The 22,247-nt window shown below is 44.7% G+C and overlaps 1 protein-coding gene across 1 annotated transcript in view; it reads left to right on the plus strand.

Annotated features, from left to right (window-relative positions):
- Nucleotides 1-22,247, plus strand: part of ZNF385A (zinc finger protein 385A) — an 80,709-nt gene that overhangs the window by 20,070 nt on the left and 38,392 nt on the right. The window contains exons 2-3 of the mRNA XM_066617089.1: nucleotides 18,521-18,631; nucleotides 21,706-21,871. Coding sequence (XP_066473186.1) covers nucleotides 18,521-18,631; nucleotides 21,706-21,871 — 277 coding nt within the window. The remainder of the gene's footprint in view (nucleotides 1-18,520; nucleotides 18,632-21,705; nucleotides 21,872-22,247) is intronic.

Genomic DNA, 22,247 nt, shown 5'->3' on the forward strand with positions numbered 1-22,247 from the left:
ATGCAGCCTGATAGCGATGCAGTGATTTATGCTAGTGTGGATTTATAAAAAAAATCCAGCCAGGTTTATATGTGATTAGTGGATTGTGGGGACGCTGTGGAAGTAATTTATCTTGGTTTCAGCAAAACATTTGACAAAGTTATGCATATTTTGGTTAGCAAACTGGTCAAATGTGGGCTAGATGATGATACCATCCAGTGAATACCTAGTTGATTGGAAAGTCCTCTTTAGATTACTCATCAGTGACTCCTCAGCAAAGTGGAGGCTTCAGGAGGAACTTCAATGAAGGGGTGAAATGAATTCTTTTCATATTTGCAGAGGACACAAAACTGGGAGGGGTGGCTAAAGTCTCAGAAGACAGAAATACAATTCGAAATGATCTTGATACAATGGAAAACTGAGCTATGTGGGCGATGTACACTGAAATCTGAGAAGCTGATTTCTGAGAACCAGAAAGGAAGCTGGTTAAGGAACTCGGTGATTGGGAGTGGTAGCTCCGTCATGTCTTTGCCCCACACATGGTGAGCAAAGTCAGAATTAATAAAAAAATTATGTAAGATGACGAAACCCATGCAAATTTGCTCAGTTGCAAATACAGAATTTGTATTGTCTGAGTGGGCAAACTTTTGACACTTTTTTTTTTTTAAGAGTGCAGAGTACTGTACATTCAGTTCTGCTGGTAACCAGTTTCTGTACTTGTTCAGTGTAATCCTGTAATTCACAGGGCTTCCAAAGTTCTTCTGCCAAATCTAACTCTCAAACTTGCTTTACTTCTGGCTATTCTTGTTTTGTACTGTTCCTTTAGATTTTTTCCCGCCTGGTTAAACCATTGTTTTTATACAGTATTATATTGTAGTAGTAATTTCCCAGGCACTCTGGCTTGCATGTTCTTTTTGGGTTGCTGTTGAATACCTGGCCAGGCTCTTCCATGCAAGCTGAAGCCAGATCTTGCAGCTACCAGAAAAACACTAAGCCAGCGCATGGTCTTGGGCCTGGTTGCTTTGTGAAGGAAGGCATGTTTGAGAAGCAGTGTGGATACAGATGGTAGGCTATGCATAGCACTTTTCATGTGTTACATTTAAGGGATGGAAGGAGGGAGAGTAGAACTGCATGTGCCATTTCTGTTCCCAACCTCCAGATATTTACCTTTAATGTGCTTATAGGTCTTGTGTTGGTATGGCTCTTTCCATGTGATCAGGAGCCCTGGAAAAGCAGGTGTCTCAATCATACAGAAAAACCTGTCGCATGTGGTTATATCCATGCTCAGCTGAATTGGGGAGAGAATGGATTGTGCAATCCCATTCCCCTCCCTGCACAATTGTAGTATTCCTAAATGTAGTACTCCTAAATCTCCAGTGTGGACTTATGGGAAGAGAGGCATCAGTTGTACTCCTATGGTTCAGTGGATTGTTTAGTAACATTTAATGCAGATAAAGTTTAGAAAGTATTGAATAGATTAGTGGAATGGAAGGGCCCCATGTAAACTGCTTTCTTCAGGAGATCATCTGTGATTAATTTGCAATATCAAAGAAGGAAAGAAAATGAGGAATGGGCATTTAACTCTGGAGGAAATTGGGGTACTGGGAAATTGGGGAAACTGCTTTAAAGGACCAGAGGCATGTCAGTAGGTTGAACCCATCACAGGGGCTTTCCACTCCATAACACTCTACCTCTTAACTCCCATTGGGGAGGTCAGAGTGCAAGCCAGAAAGAAAAACCAAGGTCATTCCTTCCCAGTGATTCACTCTTTGGGAGGAATGCAGAGGCAAGGCATTGTGGGTTAGAGATGGATCTGTGGGAAGGAGAGGGCTACTAGAATGAAAAGGTTGGGGTCTTCCCAAATCCTAACTGAGGCTTTTGGAGAAGGGAGGCCAGGCTCTTTGGAGGCCAGCTGTTTTGAGGAGGGGATGATAAGTTTGGAGATGGAGAGGGAATTTTGTGATTGTGGGGTTGGACAATAGGGCAAGGAAGTTGTGGGGGGGACAAGATAGAAGTTTTTTTATTGGGAGGAAGGGTCAGAACTAAGTGAAAGGCAATTATGTAGTTGAAACTTACGCAGTATTTAGAAAGAAATTTTCAGCTCTATAACTCTACTATGGGTCTGTGCAACCCTCTCCTGCCCCACCCCCAAATATGCAGAGTGGATGTGATATTTCCCTGTGTCTGAGAACCAGGAAGATAGTAGATTTGCAGAAAAGTAATGATTTAAAAAGGCCAAAAAAATATTTGTAGCAGTTGAGGTGTCTGTCTCAGGGAAGATGTTGTGACATCACCTTAATGCTGTAATGTGCTGATCATCTGTTGAACAGTGTACTTTGCATCGCTTCCCAGCTCCTGCTGGTTCCCAGGAGAGAAGAATGTCACCATTGTGCTGGAGTAGGAGGAAGTGGTCGTGCTGGTACTCCTCCTACCTCACAGCCCTAACATGCTGCCTGGGAGGAAAAGTAATACTTAGGCTCAGTCCAGGGGCCCGCCAACACATCAGTGTAGTGCTGGCTCTGCTGCTGGAAATTGCACCATCACTTGGATCACCACATGTTTGACAAACCTTGTGGCTCTCCCTTTGCGTGTCTCTGAGGCAAACAATCTATCCTGTGTGGAGTTGGGAAATGGATCAGCTGGCTAGCCAAATATTTTCAGCTGACTGATCAATTGATGGTCTTTTGCTAGCAAAATGGCCACTGTTATGACTAGCAGGATGGCTGGGAAAGAAGAGCACATGGAGTACTTGTTTCTTAGGTGGAAGGTAGACCTCACTGCAACACTGTCTGCAGTTGCCACAGGGTCCTCTTCTTAGCAAAAGTACATTTCCTTATTTGAGAGAAGGAAAAAGGAAAGCACACTGATGTGGGCTCAAGCCCTGCCCCCTGGCCCTAAGGATTTTAATTTGCACCAGGCTTCAGTCATTCATGGATTGTTTATGCATGTTGATTTTAATTTTCATTTGAAAATTCCAACTGTTTCCAACTGTTTATGCTGTCTCTGGGGTTCTGGGATGAAAGCCAAGAAGAATTGTTTGAATTCCTTAGGTTGCTCACATTCATTTAAGTTTGCATAATATTGTTATGAGAAGTAATAACTACAGTTGCATTTCATTGTTTCTATACAACAGTTCTCTAACTTTTTTTTTTTTTTTTTGGTCATTGGTGTAAGCCTCTCTTCTTGTTACAGTTCTACTAAATATAATATTGGCTCATTCATTTAACAAATTTGACAAGTCAATTACAGTAATACTAATACTTGGCATTTGTATAGTGCTTTCTGGGTATACAAAGCCTTTTGTGTATGTTATGATGATGTAATCCTACCAACAGCCCTTTAAGGTAAGACTGAGAGAGAGTGATTTGGCCAAGGTCACTTAGGGCCCAATCCTATCCAACTTTTCAGCACTAATGCAACTGTGCCAATAGGGCATGCACCGCATCCTGCAGTGGGGGAAAAGTCACAGAGGCCTCCTCAAGGTAAAGGTACATTTGTTCCTCTGCCTCGGGCCTGCATTGTGGATGCATTGGCACTGGGAAATTGGCTCTTAGTGAGTTCGTTGGAAGAAGTAAGATTCAAACTTTGGATGTTTGATTTACCATTCAGTCTTTTAGCCATTATGCTATCAACTCGAATCCTGTAGTTCAGTGGTTCTCAAACTTTTTAGCATCAGGACCTGCTTTTTAGAATGACAATCTTTTGGGAACCTGCCAGTGATGTCATGGCTGGAAGTGTCATTATCAATTGAGGCTTCAAACCTTAGCCATGATCAGCCAAAGGGCCTATTACACAGTACTCTCATGTTGTTATTTTGCATAACTTGGAATTCAAACTTTCCAGCTTGGAAGTCAAAGCAGAATGCAGACTTGGTTCCTTCTCCAGCCACGCAGCCCCCCCCCCCTTTCCAGCATCCCATCTTTCCACCTTTTCAGGGCAAAGCACTATGCCTCTCTAAGCCCTGGGAGCCCTCCTTGCCCAGCAGCTCTGTACCCTGTATTTTCAGCTCTGTGTTTTCAGTGGTGGCTGAGCCAAGTGCTGTGCAACCCACCTGAAATTGGCTTGCGACCCACCTAGTGGGTCTCAACCCACAGTTTGAGAAACACTGCTGTAGATTATCAAAGAGGGGTGAGGTTTGCAAATAGTGGGGGAATACTTTTGAAATGTCTGAGCCTATGGCATAGGGTGGAGCACGTTTAAATCTGTTCATCATAAATAACCATGGGTTCAATTCAGCCAAAATAAATCCCTTTTAAAATCATACTGATTTTACTGAAAGAGATTCAAGCACACGCTTAAACTCTTGCATTGGAATCAGTGGAACCAAACCTTGCTTTACTCTGGTTGGATTATGTCCTTCCTCTTGCTACTATAGAAAGATTAGACTTTACCACTTTGCATCTTCCACCCCATCCTTATAAAAATGTTGTTCTTATCAGCATCTCTCTGCCCCCTTGTTTAGCAACATGTCATCTTTTATGTGTGTTCCTGTTGTCTTTGTTGCTTTGAATTTCAAAATTAGATTTAATCTAATATTAATAAAAATGATTTAAATTATAGCAACGTATCTTAAATCTTAAACACAGTGAAGATGTAGCTTACTCATAAGGGCCAGAAACTTGCTTCTTAACTCAGGGACAGTGTCTCGGGTTGATGTATTACTGGCTACCAGTTCTGAGCATGTGTGTGTCCTCTGTGGCATGCGAGTCCCACAGATCCATGGTTCTAGGTCCTGCTTCATCACTACAGTCCCTCTGCTTGGTTTGAAGAAGTGGCGATGCACTAACTTTAACTAAAAGAGGTCAAGTGTCTAAAAGGAGCCCTTTTCCATCTGTCCTGGTGAGAGGTTGTGATGACACTCTCTATGGCTTTGAACATCAGTAGTATCTGTTACATGTTGGGCAGAGGCAGTGGAAATGTTAACAGGAAGAGTGATAGGACCTGGGAGGCTGCCAGAGACCCTGTGCTGTTACAGGCAGGGGCCAGGCTGTAACAGACTCAGACTCTTGGGTTCCTTCTGACCTCCACTGTAGGAGTAGCAGGAAATTTGTGGCAGCAGGAGTATGAGAATCCTGTTTCTAGGTCCTTGCTGTGCCTGGGGCCTTACTCTGGGTGTCTTTGGATAGCTAGTGCCTTGGCTTGCTGTCCCCATGGCTTCCAGGTCACAATCCATTGGGCTCAAGGCCAAAACAGACACAGTGTGTGAGATGTGTGATTGGATTTCCCGAACCTGTTTTTAACTTTAAAGCAGCTGCAAAGGCCTGTGACTTTGACTGAAGCAGTGGCATTGGATGAGAGGGTTCTCAACCTTTTCCTCCCACACTGTTTTTCTAACCTAAATCACTTTTGCACACTGCTGTTGCCTTTATTTCTCCCACAGTAAAGCTGTCAGTATTGTGTCTGCCTTTTCCCCATGGTGGGCTAATCACAGTTCGGCGAGGGGATTTTGATCAGGAAAAAGGTACAGGAGAGAAGATTTCACCCACCCTCAGTGCTCTGCTCCAGTCCAGTGGCCCATGGCCACTTGAAAGTTTAAGAAAAGAAACCCATCAGGAAATCAGGTCACAGATCTTTTGTGTCTTGTCTGTTTTGGCCCTCACTGTTGTGTATTCTGTGCACCAAAAACTGGAAAAGGAGGCCTGGGAACCACAGTTGTTTGGACTGATGTAGGGATCCCTGTCTCTGGGGTAGAATTATGACTTGCAGCTTGTTTGGGCTTGTGTCCCACCCCGTGCACAGCTGTCTGGGTAGCTTACAGATATATTTAGGGTGAAGAGAGATGACATATATTTGAATATCGCAGCAGGTTCATCATTTGCAACCTGGCTTCTCAACGGGTGGCACAAACAGACATATCAGCATGCCCAAACACTAGATTGGTGGGTGGACCTCCCTTTGTCCATCAGGTGCATGTCTGATTTATTTTCTTTTTAGGAGAAAAAAATGGTTTTAAAGGCTCACTGAGCTTATACCCCTGTTTGCACCCAGGGCTTTTGGGAAGAAGGATCTAAGGCGCCCAGTTGTGTGTGTTTTGAGGGGGGATGTTTAAAGGATAAAAGTTCCATTTTTTAAATTTATGGAATTTTCTACCACAAGATGCAGTGGTGGCCATTAGCCTCTATGGCTTTAGAAGGAGATTAGATAAACTCACAGATGACAGTTCTACAGACATGAGTTTAGCCACATATGGCTAAATGGAAGCTCCATGTCCAAAGGCAGTATATCTTTGGATATCTTTTGCTTGGGGGGGTGTTTGCTGTTGCCTTCATGCCCTGCTTGTAGGATTCCCCAGAGGTATCTAGTTGGGTACTGTGGGAAACTGGATGCTATATTTGTTGAACCTTTGGTCTGATCAGAAGGGCTGTCCTTACAGCAGGTCCCATGAAAAGCCCTGTCTCCCTCCCTCCATTTTCAGAACGCTCCCTTTTATCTCCACATCAAGTAGCTATGATGGGTTCATATACCGTTCATTACTACTGACAGGCTGATTTTCCGTATCCCAAAACTCACTTTTCTGTCCTGTCCTTAGTCCCTTGAGGTCTGCCTCACTCCCAGTCCCACAGTGTGAAAGCTTGTTTTACAAGAGAGGCTTGTGTGTCTTCTTAAATGTTTTTTTCTGTTCAACATTTGAATATAGTTAATGCCTCACATAATACAGAACCACAGCTTTTTTCTTTTGAATGACAGTCCCTATAAAATACACGTGTTATAAAGAGAGGAAAAAAAAGAATTCTAATAATCTCTAGTAGCTGCATGTTACCTTGTCCTTCTGAAGCAGTGAGGTCTTAAAAGATAAGCACCAAGAAATATAGTCCACAAACACCTCTCCCTTAGACTGGTGTGTTCACTTCTGCTCAAGAGGGCAAGGCATTTGAAGAGAGCTTTGGACACTAGTTAAATGTGTATCTGTGATGTCACTGGGTTAATATGATGTCATTGTGCCTGTGCAGGAAACTGTCAGAGGCAATCATACCATGAGAATGTGAAGCAGCCACCTATGTTGTTTGGGATTTTGGGTACCATGGCCAGTGGGAGATTAATCCATATGTCTCTCATTTCCTTCTTTAAGCCATGCTTCATGTTATGTTAGCTCTCTGTTTTTATTCATCATTGCTTCTCTTCTTCTGAATCCCTTCTGAATCTCCCACCTTCTTAGCAGAGCCTTTCCAGAACCATCTTTGCTTACCTGCATCTGTCATACTGCTCTCCCACTACTTATGTATCAATCCTTCCTCGGCCTCCCCCCAGAGACAGCCCTAACAGGAGACAAGGCAGCAGACAGTGGCATCCTTAAAAGCAACAAGAGTGGGAGACCATCTGATTTGAGGGGCACAGTTCACCTGGACGTTCTCCTGGCCTCATTGAAACAAATGGGAGATGCTGCTTAAGAGCACACAGGCATTATTTCCATTTGGATTTTCTGTTTATCAGCACCAGAATGCCAGCCCCACCTCTCTTGTCCCTTGTCTGGGCAGGAAGTCTGGTCTGGGCAGGAGGTCTTGTCTAGAGGGTAGAGCCTCCGTTAGCTGGAAGATAACATCAGAAGGCAGTTCGAGGACACTGGCAGCTCCCTGAATGGCTGAGAATGGCAAGACCTTGAAGCAGCTGACAAAACCGAGCTGAATGATTCCACCTGCTCTTGGTGTGAGCAAGAAGCATCTTGGCTGTCCATGTGAGAGATGGAGCTGCTTGTCAGCCTGCGTGGGAGAACTGGAGGCCAGAAGTGAGAACAAACCAGGAAGATCCATTCTGAAATGTTGTTGGTTCTTGAAAGAGAGAACCTCTATGATTGTAAAAATCCCCTTGAGGGATTTAGAAATGCCTGCCTATGTAAACCGCCTTGAATAAAGTCAGAGGAGTAATCTGATGACCAGAAAGGTGGTATATAAATACCTTGTTGTTGTTGTTGTAGTATAAAATTGTGAACTCTCAGAATAGGGATTGTCACTTCTGTACAGCATCTAGCACACTGCTGAATGCAACGTTAAGCAATAGTACAGCTGCTCCCATCATCCCATAATTTGTTAATTCTGCATCTTTTCCAGTCTCTGGGGAGCCGATTTCACTTGGCCAGCACTGCAAAGGAATCGATAGCAGTCTCCAAAGTCACCTTTGCAGAGCAGTGCTGACTGCAATGACAGTTCTGTCCTCTGAGCCCCCTCCCCGCTATGAGTTGACCTTGCATCCTTGCCACATGAGATAGCAGCCTCCCTCATCTCTCACATCTTCCCCAGCAAGATGGGGTTGGATTTTATGTTGTAATGGTGTCTATGAAACTATATTATTTTTGGTGTTTACTTTGAAAAACAGCTGTGATTCCCCCCCCCCCCATTTTTCACCTCTATGATTCTGACTGTTTTGCTCTTATCTAAGCAGTGGGAAGTTCAGAACAGCTTTTGCAGAGTCAGTAACCCTTGAAGAAGAGATCACTCAAGATGTAAGCCATGCTGGGTCAGATCAAAGGTCTATCTAGCCTGGTGCACTTTCTCTGATGGTTGCCTGTCAGATGGCCCAAAGAAGCTCCTAAGCAGGGCAATAGCTGTCTGCTGCTGTTTGTCCCCAGCATCTGGTTATCAGAGAGATATAGCCTCTGACCATGGAAGTTGCATTCCAAGCAATCACAGCTAATAGCCAGTGGCAGAGAACTTCATGGAGGATAAGTTTTATCCTTCTTAAAATCAGAATGTACTAATTCATGGACTAGTGGCCTTTACAACTTCCTGTAGCAATTACGGCTCTCAACTGCTGAGAAAAGATAAATCAATTGCCTTCCATCTGATTGATTAAATATAAATAAGCTTGCATAATCGCAAAATCTTTCTAAAATGTAAATGGAAGTTTAAGATAACGTACATTTTTAAATAAGCAAATACTAATTACGTACTGGAAGGAACTGCCATCATTAATATTTTTCTTTCTCTTTCATGCCCTGTTGCAGTCACAAATCAGACCTAAAAATGGCAGTTCTCCTTAAAGCACAGCTCAACTGAGTAAACTGGTTGAAGCTTGCAGATCTAGCATTTATTATTTGCTCACATTTACACCTTACCCTTCCGTTAAGGAGCTCAGGATGCTGCATATGGTTTCTCTCAATTATTTTATCCTCACAACAGCCCTGTGAACTGCTCTACGCAAAGGGAGAGCATCTGGCTTAAGATCACCCAGTAAGCTTGGTTGAGTTGAGATGCGAACCCAGGTCTTCCTGGTTCAGGTCCAGCACTCTAAGCAGTAGAGTGCAGTGGTTGTCTCATCTTGAGGCATAATTTCTCTGGCCCAGTCCAGGACTTGTAGCATGGGTCCCCATCCTCTCTTCACCACCAAAGGCTTGCTCATTTTGAAACATTGGAAGATTGATAGGTATCTTTCAGTGCCTTATGTTTCTGACTGACTGATCTGTGTTTATAGCCAGGCATGGCAGTATCACATGTATGCATATTAATTATACACAAGTGACAAATGCCCTTTTGACATTGTTCATGGCCCAGGGATCTAGTGTCGATTTGATGCAGATCAGAGGCCTCCCTTGTTTATTCCCATGTATTCCAGGGCCTATAAATCCAATCAATGGCGCCAGCTGCTGTTCTACGAGGGGTCTCAAAGGCCCTCATGACCTTGGTGCTTGTCCCTCCCTCCTGCTGCTGCACCCTGTTGACTCCTGCCTTCGAATAGGAAACTGAACTAGGGCTCTCATACATGCTGAGTACAGTGGTATAGCACATGCTGGTTCAATCTCTGGCATATCTAGTTCACAGAATTCAAGTAGCAGAACTGGGAAATATTTCTGACTGAGATGCTGGAAAGCCACTGTTGGGCCAGTTTTAGATGCCAAGGCCAAACCATGGTTGATTGGGAGTGCTGTGGGCAGGGCTGGCCTTAGGAGCTGTCGTGTTCAATTGGAAACACTTTTGCGGGGCCCCCTTCAGGTTCACAAAAAACTACTAATCACAAATGTTACAAATAACATTTTTTTTCTCAACAATATAAACTTGTAAGAAATTACCTATTATTTCTCTTTATTATGAAAAAGTTTTTCTTGCATTTTTCTCTGCAAAGGTGTTTAGGATTTTGTTCCAGTTTAAAGTCCTACTAATTTAAGATTCAATGGACATAATTGACAAACTGTTTCAAACATTCTTGCTGCATTGATGATCTCAAGTACACATTCCCCCTCTTCCCCACAAAATGAGACGTCCTGGCTCCCAGTCCCTTCATACCAGTACTTGCTCTTTTCTTTGTTTTTCTGAACATGGTAATGATTCACGGAATGGAATAATAGAGTTATTATGAGGAAATGGAGTCACGTGCACTTATGAAGCAAGCACATTTTGGTTTCTCTTATTAAGGCTGCAATCCTTATTCACACTTTCCTGAGAGTAAGCCCCAATGAACACAGAAGGACTTACTTAGGATTGTGTCCTGAATCTGCCAGTTTGCATAATCACAGGGGAGGGCTTTAGCAGCAATAAAAGGGAGGGGCAGCACTGACAACGTTCCAGAAGTTTTTAGTTTGATGTTCAGAAATCAATGGGAGAGGCTTTTCAAAGATAAAGAAACCATTCCTTGTATAATACTGTATATAATAAACCATTCCTCATATAATAATGGCATCACTTATAAACTATTCCTCTTCGAGGAAAGTATTGAGGAGACTATTCCTCTTTGAGAGGAGACTTTGAGAGATCTGGGGGAAATATTAGAGGATGAGTATCCAACTCTGTAAGAATACTTCCAGCTCATGGTGCGTTTGGAGGGGGAGGGGAAATAGAGCTGGAGTTGTGCGGGGGAGAGGAGGGAATGGAAATGAAGAGAATAGGGAGGAATTTCTTGAAGTACAGACTTGGTGGGCCCCCAGCTGCCCTCCATATCCCCCCCACGGCCCCTGGTGCCCACCCTCAATGCCCACAAAGGCCATTGGTGAGAAGCATGTTGGGGAGAACTGGAGAGTGCCCCCCTGTTTCCCCAGCTCTTTCCTGACTTGGTGGACCACTGGCTGCCCCATATCCGTCCCCCCCCCATCATGGCCCTGGTGCCCACCTGCGAGGCCTCACAGAGGCCGTCGGTGAGAAGCAGGTCGGGAAGAACTTGAGGGTGCACCCCCCCCACTGCCTTCCCAGCTGTTTCTTGGCCACTCTACCTGCTGCAGAATGAGGTGAGACTCTTTTAAGTATGAAGAGGATAGAACATGGGTTTTGACAGAACAACGCAGAGAAAGGACAGCACAGGAGCTGCAAGGGTGAGAAAAGAGTAGGGCGCGTACCCTACCACCTGCATGCTGCTGCTACATGCACCAATTTTGGGCCAATTGGAAGCCACCAAAGGCACAGCATCCAGAACGAGGCTATGGAAGAAGACAAGGAAACAGTGGGAGGGTGGCCGAGAGATACGCAGCTTTCATGCAAATATGGAGAAAGGGCAGTGTAGGGCCTTGCCATGCACAGGGCCCGACTGGAAAGAAATCGCTCCAGTTGCCCAAAAGCTGGCCCTGGCTGTGGGCTCACTCCTTCCTTTCCTCCACTTTCTGGTTCACCTTCACTGTAGCTTCCCTTGGTGTCCAAAATGGTCAAATATCTTTACTGCTGACCATAGTTTGCAAACTAGAATCAGAAATCACAGGTTGAAGCACACAAGTCCACAGCATGTTCTCAGTGGACATCATGGTTTGGCTGTGACAGCTAAAATGGGTGTCTTACCTACAGTACTGGGGTTGAGCCTTTGGTATGATGATGTGTCTGCCCCTTCTAGCCACAGCCTGCACTTAATCCCAAGGCAGACTCCTTGCTGTCCTCTACCACAACTAACTCAGGCCACAAGGGCAAGCTGCTTCTTTTAGCAGCAAATGCCCAGAACTACATTAATGTTGTCCCATTCACTTGCCGCTCTTTCTCTGGCAAAGCTGAGCATTGCATGGTTTTAAAACAAGATTTATGAGAGGCTTCTTGATGTAATGGTCCACTTTAGTGGATTCTTTGTTTAAATTTGGGTGGAGATTCTTTGTTGTTTTTTTTTAAAATATGGTTCCATGTTTTACATAATTGCTATCCTTTTTTCATCCAGTTGAGAATATTTTGTTGTGAAAATGGGTTGGTGGATAATCAAATTGGGTATTGGTGACAGTGTCTCCCAATTATGTCTTCTATGGTCTGAAGTGGGAGTTTTCTGTGAGTGAGATCATTTACCATCCTCAGAACTACAATTCGTAGACTTCTTTGGGGAAGACAGCCATGCCTGGGATTAGATCTGGTTGAAATTCTCAATGCAGATAAATTCCAGATATTGTATTCTCTTACTAGTACATTAATAACTAATTCATGGCTGTAGCAGCTATGTACCCACAAGAGAATCCATTTATTCCATTCTTTGAGTCCTATATACCAATCATACCTGACCTATGTTGGTAAGAGCTGAACTACACAGAAGAATTGCATTATACAATACTTGTTGGACTGTAGCACTTCAGACCGCAGGGAGGGAAATATATGTTTGAACATAAAAAGAAAAAAAAACCTACTCCTTGAACACAAAAGCTACTATGTCAAGTTGAAGACTAGACAAATTCTTTTCCTTGACATGCCAGTGTCTGGGATGAGATATTAAAAATGCCACCTCCCTGGCTTTGCCCTAAGACAGGAGAGTTTTGGAAAAAAATTCATATAAATATTCAAGTTATTTTCAATTGTGTAATACCCTTACAGCCAGAATTGTTTCTATTGAATATCTTCCCTGAAGGATATAACAATGATTTCAAACACACTTTGTTATACATGATCATTGCAGCAAGATTGGTCTATGCCAGGTTATGGAAGAATTCAGAAATTCCTGGTGTAGGGATGTGGATTGAGAAACTATATGAGATTGTCGAAATGGATGTGTTGACGGAAAGATTGAGGGATGGCAAGATGGAAAGAATACAGAGATTGTGAAACCCGTTATATGAATGGTTAGATAAACGATTATGAAATATTGATTGAAGAGATGATAATTATAGAAATAAGACAGTATTGGCTGCAGTTCTGTGATTCCCTAGTGTCTTTCCCTCTGTATTACCCTGAATATATATATATATCTGTGATTTTCCCTGTACCCATGCCTTAAATCAAATAAAATATATTTTTTTTTAAAAATGCCACCTCCCTTCCATGCACCTGCAGTCTAAAATGGTCCTCTCCAGCACCTTTACACCACATGTTTCTGCTGTTTTAATAGCTGATTTCTAAGGATCTGGGAAGATGCTGCCTTAGTCTAAGACACAACGTGGCGCCTGCAAATCATTTCAACAGGGTGTAATTCCCCTCCCTGCCACTCACATCCCTTAGTGATTCCTGAACATGGGGGATGGAGTGGGAGCTGTTTAAACAGCTGCCGCACCTTCCTTACCCTCCCCATCCCTGTGGAGGCCTGTAAAGTGGTTCCAGTTTCTAGAGGAGCCCCAGGGTCTGTTGAGCTGGCAGACTCTGTTACTGGCTGGGCTAGGAACAGAGAGCAGGCTCTCATTCTCTCTCTTCCTCTCTCTCGTGTTCAGAACAGGGCGGCCCCTCTTCTAGGAGGCTGGGAAATTCTTGTCTTCCTAGCACATGCCTGGAAAGGCCCTGCAGGGCTTGGCCATGGCCCATTCTGCTCATCTGCTTTGATGACCTTCTGTTGCTTGGCAACTTTCAGGAAGGTTGGGAACTTGTTGCAAAGGTCCTAAGTGACACTCTGGTGTGACTAGTCACCATTGCTTCCACAGTTCTCTTCCTTGCCTGTGCTGGGCAGGAATGGCTATAACCTTAAAGAGCTTGTTAAGAACAGTGTTAAAATGAAGGAGAAGATATCTGCTCCTTATGAATGGTTTGTTGACTGGAAGGTTAGGGCCTTGTCTGGCTGTGCTTTGGGTGTTCACCTTCACCATAAAGAGGACTAAGACTTTCTTTAGGAATCTGTGACAGATCCTTTAGGGCATGTGGACAGAGTGGGATTAAGTGAGGAAGCTTGCAAAGGGTCATAGGGGATAAGCTGCAGGGGAGTACAGTTCTGGCACACTGCTCCTGTGCTCTATAATGTTACCAAATATGATTCTCTTTAGGAGGAAACAGATGACCAAGCTGTCTCAAAGGGAGAATGCTTTTCATAGGACTTGTTTGGTTATGTGCATGGGCTCAGTGTTCCCTCAGAATAATACACTGTTGACTTTATATGTTTTAGGGCGCAATCCAAATGCACCCTTGGGCCTACGTAAGTCCTTTGCACTGGCCCAGGAAGGTCGCAAACTTGCTGTAAGGCACTTTTGCACCTCCTTGTGAGGAAGCCAGGCCGGCGCTCCTAGAAGCGGCGACTTGTGGAGGCTGGCACAAGCCTCCACACTGGCTTCCTCTCTCTGACTTGCATCAGCCCAGCTGGGCAGATGCAAGAGGAAAAGGTAGGCCGGGGAGGAGGCGGGAAGGAGGCGTTCTTGGGCAGGGGGAGGGTAGGCGGTGGGTGGACCCAGGGGCGGGCGGGGAGCAGGAGACGGGGCTGGATCCAGTTATACTGGATCCCAACCCCCGTTCCCAGGGAGAACAGAGCGGCTACAAGTCACTCCGCTCTCCTCAGACTTGTGCCACCTCAGGAGGTGGCACAAGTCCAAGGAGACCCATAGGGGCCAGCGGCCCTTACCCAGGGATAAGGGGAAAAGTTTCCCCTTGCCTCTGGCTGAGCCGCTTCTGGCCCCTATCCTGCACTGGATACAGCACAAGCTTCTTGGCTTACCTGTTCCAGTGCAGGATAGGATTGTGCCCTTAGTAGGAAACTGTAATCTTTCTCACACTCCTAGGGAGACCAATGAGACAAACATGCTGCATAATTTTCTTACATGTAATGCAGAATTGGTTGGTGGAACTCTCAGCCACAAGGATTAATACTGAAAAGCAGTGTAACTGACAGCAGAAAAGGACTAGACAAATTCATAGCAAATGGGAAAAACCAGGAGGGAATATGGAGGCTTTTTAAAGTGTCCTTTGTCATCCTTGGTCAATATTTCCAGCATTGTGATTCCCAACAAAAGCACTTCAATGAACACAAATAAACCTGTATATCAACTTCCTGAACATTGCTATTTGGAGTTATCAGGCTCAATGGGTCAACTTTGGAAATGCTGAAGACTAAGAAAACCTGAGGAAAGGTGCAACTTAGTGGTTGTTCTGCTTTACATGGCCCTGGGATGAAACTGGGAACAGGCCTTGGGCTTGCCTGCTCCCTCCTTCATACAGTACTTTCTACCAAAGACAGGAGGCAAGTGTAGCACCAGGATGTCTCACAGGAAAAGCAAGATCCAGTTCACATGGTCAGGGAGATCGCATTCAGAATGTCACAGGCTCTCCCTATTTACCAGGGATCTTTACTAGTGGAGAAGGTGCCCAGCCCAGCTATTTCAGTGAATTTTAATTTTTCTCTTCACTGTCCTAGATCAAGTCTTTGTGCATTTCAGTACATAAATGCCACTTCTTCTCAGAATGGCACACCTTAGTTTGTTGTACTTTTTCCCCCTTAATTAAAACTAAATTTGTGTGATTACAACATACTTTCCAACCCATAAATCCAGGTTTGCCAGTGAAATGGGGGAAGAGCTTGAGGCAAGATTGTGAAGTAGCTCGCTTTTGGGAACGTGGAGGAGCCTGATTTAGCTTCTGTTAAAAGAAATTGGCAGATAAAAATGCCTCAGTGCATGGGGACAGTGACATAAATTTGCCATTAGAAAACCTCTCTGAAAGGCTCCATTTGGCAGGCCAGTGGCAAAAAAGAAGGGCAATGCAAGACTGCGGATCTGACCAGGCCATTGCCATTCATGGTAGTAGAGTATTTTGACAGCCCAATCCTATCCACACTTTCCTGGGAGTAAGCCCCATTGACTCTAATGAGACTTACTTCTGAATAGACATGCATAGAATTGGGCTGTAAATGAGCTATTTAAGTGAAGTTCAAGTTTTTGTGGGAAGAAACCTTCAGGAAGTGACATTTCAACAATGACAGTTCCCAGAATGATGTATGGACTATATCCCCCTCTCCTTTTGTGAACTGGTTAACATTTGCACATATTAAACTTGCCTCATTTTCAACTTCACTTTTACTTATGATAATCCATTTTTCATGTGGAAGAGAATGTAGAGGAGGGGATTTTATAAACAGTTGAGTGTTTGGATGATTGTAAGCTTTACATTCACATCACAAACCCATCTGTAGCAAGAGGTGCTTTCAGCTTCCTGTGTGAAAACACCATGAGGAGATGTATGGCCACGTAGGCCTTGATCCACTACCTGGGGTGAACTGGCCAACCTATCTTGAGGGTCTCCATATGGTGCACTGTCCTCAATTTCTGCCTTCCTCTCCACATTCTGAATCTTTGTGATGAGCCAATTGGCGTTGGTTTGAGCTCCTGCCTTTCCAACAGCTGCCTGTTGACAATTATATCGTAATCCCAGGGACGGGGCCAAACAGTCAACCAAGCCTGGGCTCTGCTTCAGCTTTGTACCAAGAATTTATTAATTATGTTCTGCACTGCCAAGTGTCTCAAGGAGATTCTTCTAGCCAATGGAAGGGGTCTTTTGCAGTAGCTCCAGGACAGCTGCATCTCTGTGAGGCTCTTGGTTGACCAGCCAGCCAATCAGAGTTTTGCAATTGCTAACAATGGTAGAGATGGGAACAGTGCAGGTCTTGTGAATTATCCTGGAGGGCTCAGGGAAGGAAGTGCCACAAAGATTGCAGTTCTTCTGGGAAGAAATTTCCTCAGTGCAGCGTCATCCAACGCAGTGTTTGATGGAGTACAGAAGCAGGTCGAGGATGCATGACATAGGGGGAGAGACTGGAATGAGTGATGGTTCTCCCATGATGTGGGAGTGTGAAAGAGATTAGCCAGAGCAGTAACCCAGGAAACACCCAGATCTCTGACCTGCTGTTAATGGATGGAGTCTGGCCTTGGCTTCATTCCTGTAGCTGCCAGATTTGATAGAAAGCTAGATGTGATCTTCAGTCATCATGGGCTGGAGTTTCAGAATACAGAAAAGATTGGCTGGAACCCCTTGGGTCAGGGCAAGGAAGCTGAAGCCAGACTTAAGACGTCATTTCTATAGCATTCTCTTGTGCAGTTCTGCTGGGGTTGAACTCCCTGGCTTCTCTAGTCCTCCCCACCCCAGACTGACTCTTTTGAGGGGAAAATAATATATTGTTGCAAGGATCTTATAAGCCCCTGCAGTTTGGGCTGGCATGCTCTGTTAACCATTCTTAGCATTTGTAGAGTATTCATCATCTCAGCAATCAAAGAGGAAGGGAGTTGAATGTTCCAAAAGCTAACATGATATATTGCATAGTGTGGAGCTTGGAGCAGAGAGGCTCATGTTCAGATCTCTGCTTGCTGGGTGGCCCTGGGTAAGTCGTCATCAGTTGGTCTAACGTCTAACCTACTCCACAGGCTTGTTGTGAGAACATAAAGGGAGAGCTTCACTGGTGCCTTGGAGGAAGGGTGGGATACAGGTGGGAGAGAAATAAAATCTGTATTGTTCTCCCTCGAGTGTGTCAGATGAAGGCCCAAGTGGAGAGGAATTTGCTTGCCTAACACCATCTAGAGAGGAGGATCTTGTCTATTATGTTTGTTTCTCACCCTTCCTGTAAGAAGCACAGGGTGATTAGTGTGTTTCTTCCCTCTCCATGTGATCCTCAAAACAAGCTTATGAGGTAGGTCAGGGTGGGAGTGACTAGCCAAGTGAACTCTCTGGCTACATGGGGGATGTTAGATTATGGCTGAGCTGTGAAGCAGGGGCCTTGACTCATGTGCTTAGTCGCATCACTAAACCAGCTCTCAGTGCATCCCTGATGTGGTCCTCTTTCCCCCACACTGATGCCCAACTGTCTTGCATTGGTGCTTACGTGTCCCTTTGATCCCTAAAGACTGCCTTGTGTTTGATGTTCCATTTCCCCACTGCAGTGCCCAGGTTGACCATTGTGTATAATGCAGAACCTCTTTCATAGCAGTCATAGCAACATCTCTGGGGCAGATCACCCAATCCCCTCTGACTGCAGCAATCATCAGAGACAACCTGACATTTCACTGTCTAAGACAAAAATTCCAAATTGCACCCCCTCCCCATAGTGATTAAAAAACAACAATAAGTTACTGCTGTCATTCAAGTGGTATTCTGAAATCTGACAACTGAGGCAGGTTACTTCACCCACCCCTGTTCTGGCTGGGCCTGACCATTTGGGATCTGCTAACTTCCAGCCACATAAACCTAGGTTGAGATGGTTGTGTACTTGCCACTGCCACTACTCAGCACAGGTTGACTTTGAACACAAGATGATGATCCCTTCAAAATTGTGTTGCCAAAATTTTGAGATGAGCTGGATGCAGGCTAGGGTGGTGGCACTCACACAACCACCTTGCTGTGGGCTGTTGAACCTGAAAACTCTGACTACCATAAGGGTGAGATGGTCATGTGACTTGACCTTCTGTTAGACAAGTGAATAAGAAGAATTTATGAGCAGCAGGTGTAATCGCTGACCACAAACTCTGTTTCTTCCTCCCTTTCCCTGGCAGATGGACCCGGTGCAGAAGGCAGTGATCAACCATACCTTTGGGGTACCCGTAGCCAAGGCCAAGCGCCCCATTATCTCTTGCAACGTCTGCCAGATCCGCTTCAATTCTGAGGTGAGTCTTTGGGGAGACAGTGACTCCAGATCTGGGTTCAGATAAGTCAACCTTTTGCCATAGCAGCAACTTCAGTAGGATGGTGATGAGATCATGGACGACAGATATGCAGAAAGCCATTGAAAAGAGTGATATCGCTTCTTCCTAAAGCCAAATGCAATTTATCAGGAAGATAGAATGTGTGTAAGAAACTGGCAATCTTTGTAAGTCTGGATTTAGAAATCTCTAAATTTTAAGGATGTCAACAATTGGGTTGATCTTTTTTCCAGTCTCCTGCCTAAGCCAAGGTTTTCCACATCCCCTTAACTCCCATCTTGCAGGAAGTCAACAAGTTGCATTATATTCAAGGACTCTCAGAATAACATGCATGAACATATGAAGTTTTCTTTTGCTGGCTGAAGACCATTGGTATCTCTAGCACAATATTTTCTGACTGGCAGGACTCTCAAGGACGCAAGCAGAGATCTTTCCCACCCTTCTTAGTGGAGATGCAGGGGACTGAACCTGTAACGTACTGTGTGCAAAGCATATGCTCTACCACTGAACTGCGACCCCTCCTAAAATAGCTACAGATGACATGAGCAGCAGAGGAACCAAAGCACACACTAAAAGAAAGCCCAAAAACAAAATTACTACGCAATTTGATCTGAGTAGTAACTTGATACAAGATGAAGTGTGTGTAAGATCTGAGTAAGGTTGCAGTCCCATTTCCCTGGAATTAAGGCTCACTCTAATCAGTGGTAGTTAGTTTTGAGAAAGCATGTATAGGCTTGCACTGTCAGGACAGAAGTACAGCACCATGGAAGTTTTCCCAGCTCCATGTCTGTCTCCCTTCTTTCTTGTAAGATATATTGTACCACAACATATGGAATGACATCAATTTGTGCATTTTCTCTTCCCAAGCATCAATGATGGTAAGTGAGGGGTGTGAAAAAGCACAAGACAATGACATCATGTCACAGGTTTCGGTATCCATTCATGAGCAAGAACGAGACATGGAGCTGTGGCAGCATTCTTGTCATGTCACGTCCCACCACCCTAATCATCCAGGATGGGGTAAAAAGCTCAAAGCCTTGTCCAAAGTACTTAGGCAATGAGACTAATTTATGATGGTGGACAGTAGTCTGGCAGGCAAAACTCAGTGCAGGAGGAGTAATGCACACGACTATGGAAGGATGGCAGACAGATACAGGAAATGGAAGTGGGGGCTCAGCTACACCAAAAACTAATGATATATTTTAGTACATTTAAATCCCACATTTTTATCATAGGACACAAATGGCATACACGGGGCTCTCATCCAAGCACTCACCAGACCCAGACCTGCTGAGCTTCAGCAAGGTGGTTGCATCATGTGCCTTCACATCATGTCCCAAGAATTAGAACCAGATTCAGCTTGGGGGAGTGTCAGAGCACCCAGAGGTAGAAGGAACATGGGTATTAACTACGAGCCCATGCTTTGTTTCTCAGGCATTCTGTCTCAGGCATTAATCTGGAAATAAATATTTGCTACTTTGGAATTTTAAAGAATCTCCAGATACCACTTTTTTTCTCTTCTTTTCAGTTGCTAAACTACCTCATGGTGGATTTGCGCTGGAAAGACTTGCAAGCCAAATTTGCATCTAAAGGCTGCAAATCTTTGTTGTGCGTTTTCCCCTTCAAATATAGCAGCTTCAGGTATACCATCTACAACATGAGGCATTTGCGCATCTAGATGTCTGTGGGTGCTGTCAATGCCTGGAACAGCTTTTATTTATTATTCCTATTTATATACCAGCTTTCTCTCAAAATGGTCTCCAAGAAGTTCATAAATATTAAAAATAAATAAACATGCATACCGACTTACATACTGGTTCCATTCTGGAGGTCTGACTGGAAGTTGGAAATGTACTTAGATTGAGACACTGCCAGTTCCAAAAAGCACTGCAAAGGACATACTACACTTTTATAAAAATGCCAGTGCAGCTGTCTGTAACTCAGATGCCTGTAAGTTGGTTGTTTGTAACTCAGGGAGGTAGCATAAAACCACAAAAACAAATCAAAATCAGAAGCATATCATAGCTGCAGCAGATAAACATCAGTCAGCTACAGCTTGTATACCTGGTGGAACAAGTATCTTTTTAACAATATCTTAGAGATAAAAAAAGATGGGGCCCCCTGAATCTCCTGGGAAAGGAGGTTCCACATTTGGGGGCTACCATAAAGGAGATCCTGTCCCATGTGTATGCCAACCAAACCCCTTTGGTGTTGTCATGTGGAGCAAGGCCTCCCTGGACAATCAAAGCTGGCTGGCAATTTCACATGGCAGAAGACTCCTTAAAGTTATCAAAGGCCCAAACCATAATGGGCTCTAAAGGTAAGGACCAGCACCTTGAACTGGATCCAGAAATTGATGGGAAGCCAGTGTAATCCCTGCAGGATAGGAGTAATATGCTCCCCCTGCTTGACCTATAGCAATCTGGCTATAGTGTTCTGCACCAGTTGCAATTTCCAGATACTTTTCAAGGGCAACCTCGCATAGAGTGCAATGCAGTCATCTAACTGACAGGTGACCACTTAGCATTGTCACCTTTCTTTTTCCTCTGTTGACAGAGCCAGTGTGTCTTCTGCATGACAAGTAGAAATTTAGCAGCTGCGGTTTTTTCCCCCCATCTCTTTGCATCTCCAAGCTGGAATGAGCTGCACCTGCTGAATTTCTAGTCACCACACAGCAATTAAGGCACCAGAGAGCTTCTGTCACAGAAGAAAAAAAAATGTAGCAATCCTGGATATACTTATATGACAGCCTAATGAAGTCTCAGGGTGTGCTTGGGCATCCTGGAATAAGCCAGGCATGAGTGTTAACAAGCTCGGGAAAGGCCGCAAATGTACCACATAAGCTGCCTGGGTGCAGTTTCAATTCCTGACATTTTGAACAATGTGGGCAAGTGGTGCTGCTGTTGTTTCATGCTGATGATAAGTGATATGGACAGAGATATGTGGAAAGGAAGGTTAGGAGAGGACAGGACAGAGGCACACCAGTCCAGATTTATAGGTTGCTTGACCTTACTTTATGTTCTGCCTTCTTTGCACAGAGCCAAGCCGAAGCACACTACAAAGGGAACCGTCACGCCCGGCGGGTAAAGGGAATTGAAGCGGCCAGGACGCGGCAGAAGGAATCAGGAGCCCGTGAGGGAGACAAGCCGGGACCAGTGGGTAGCCCATCCTCCAGCACTGGGGAAAGCGATTCAGACCGTGCAGGTACAAAGCTTCTTGGTGCCTGAAGGGAGAGGGAGTGGGCGTGCACAGTGTGTGAGGTACCTCACATTCCCAGAAGGCAGCAGGCAGGTCCCCTTGAACTGCCTGTAGCTCAGTCCGCAGTGGAGCTTTGTTCCTGATCTTGTTGTCTCGGCTGTGGAAGCTACTTCCATGCTTCCATGCCTAGGTCCATGTGAAATAAAAGGGGTGGCGGTGAGGGTACCCTGAGCACACATGCATTGAGCATTTCTCTCGCCACTGCATAACTAATGCCCATCTGTGCATAGTTTAGGGAGTGGAGAGGACAGTGTCCCAAAACATGTTTGCAGCATATGAGAATGTGGGTGTGTAGGTCTGTGGGAAGAAAGTGCCATAGCTG

Source organism: Tiliqua scincoides, chromosome 2 (genome assembly GCF_035046505.1).
Source record: "Tiliqua scincoides isolate rTilSci1 chromosome 2, rTilSci1.hap2, whole genome shotgun sequence".
Lineage (NCBI taxonomy): Eukaryota > Metazoa > Chordata > Lepidosauria > Squamata > Scincidae > Tiliqua > Tiliqua scincoides.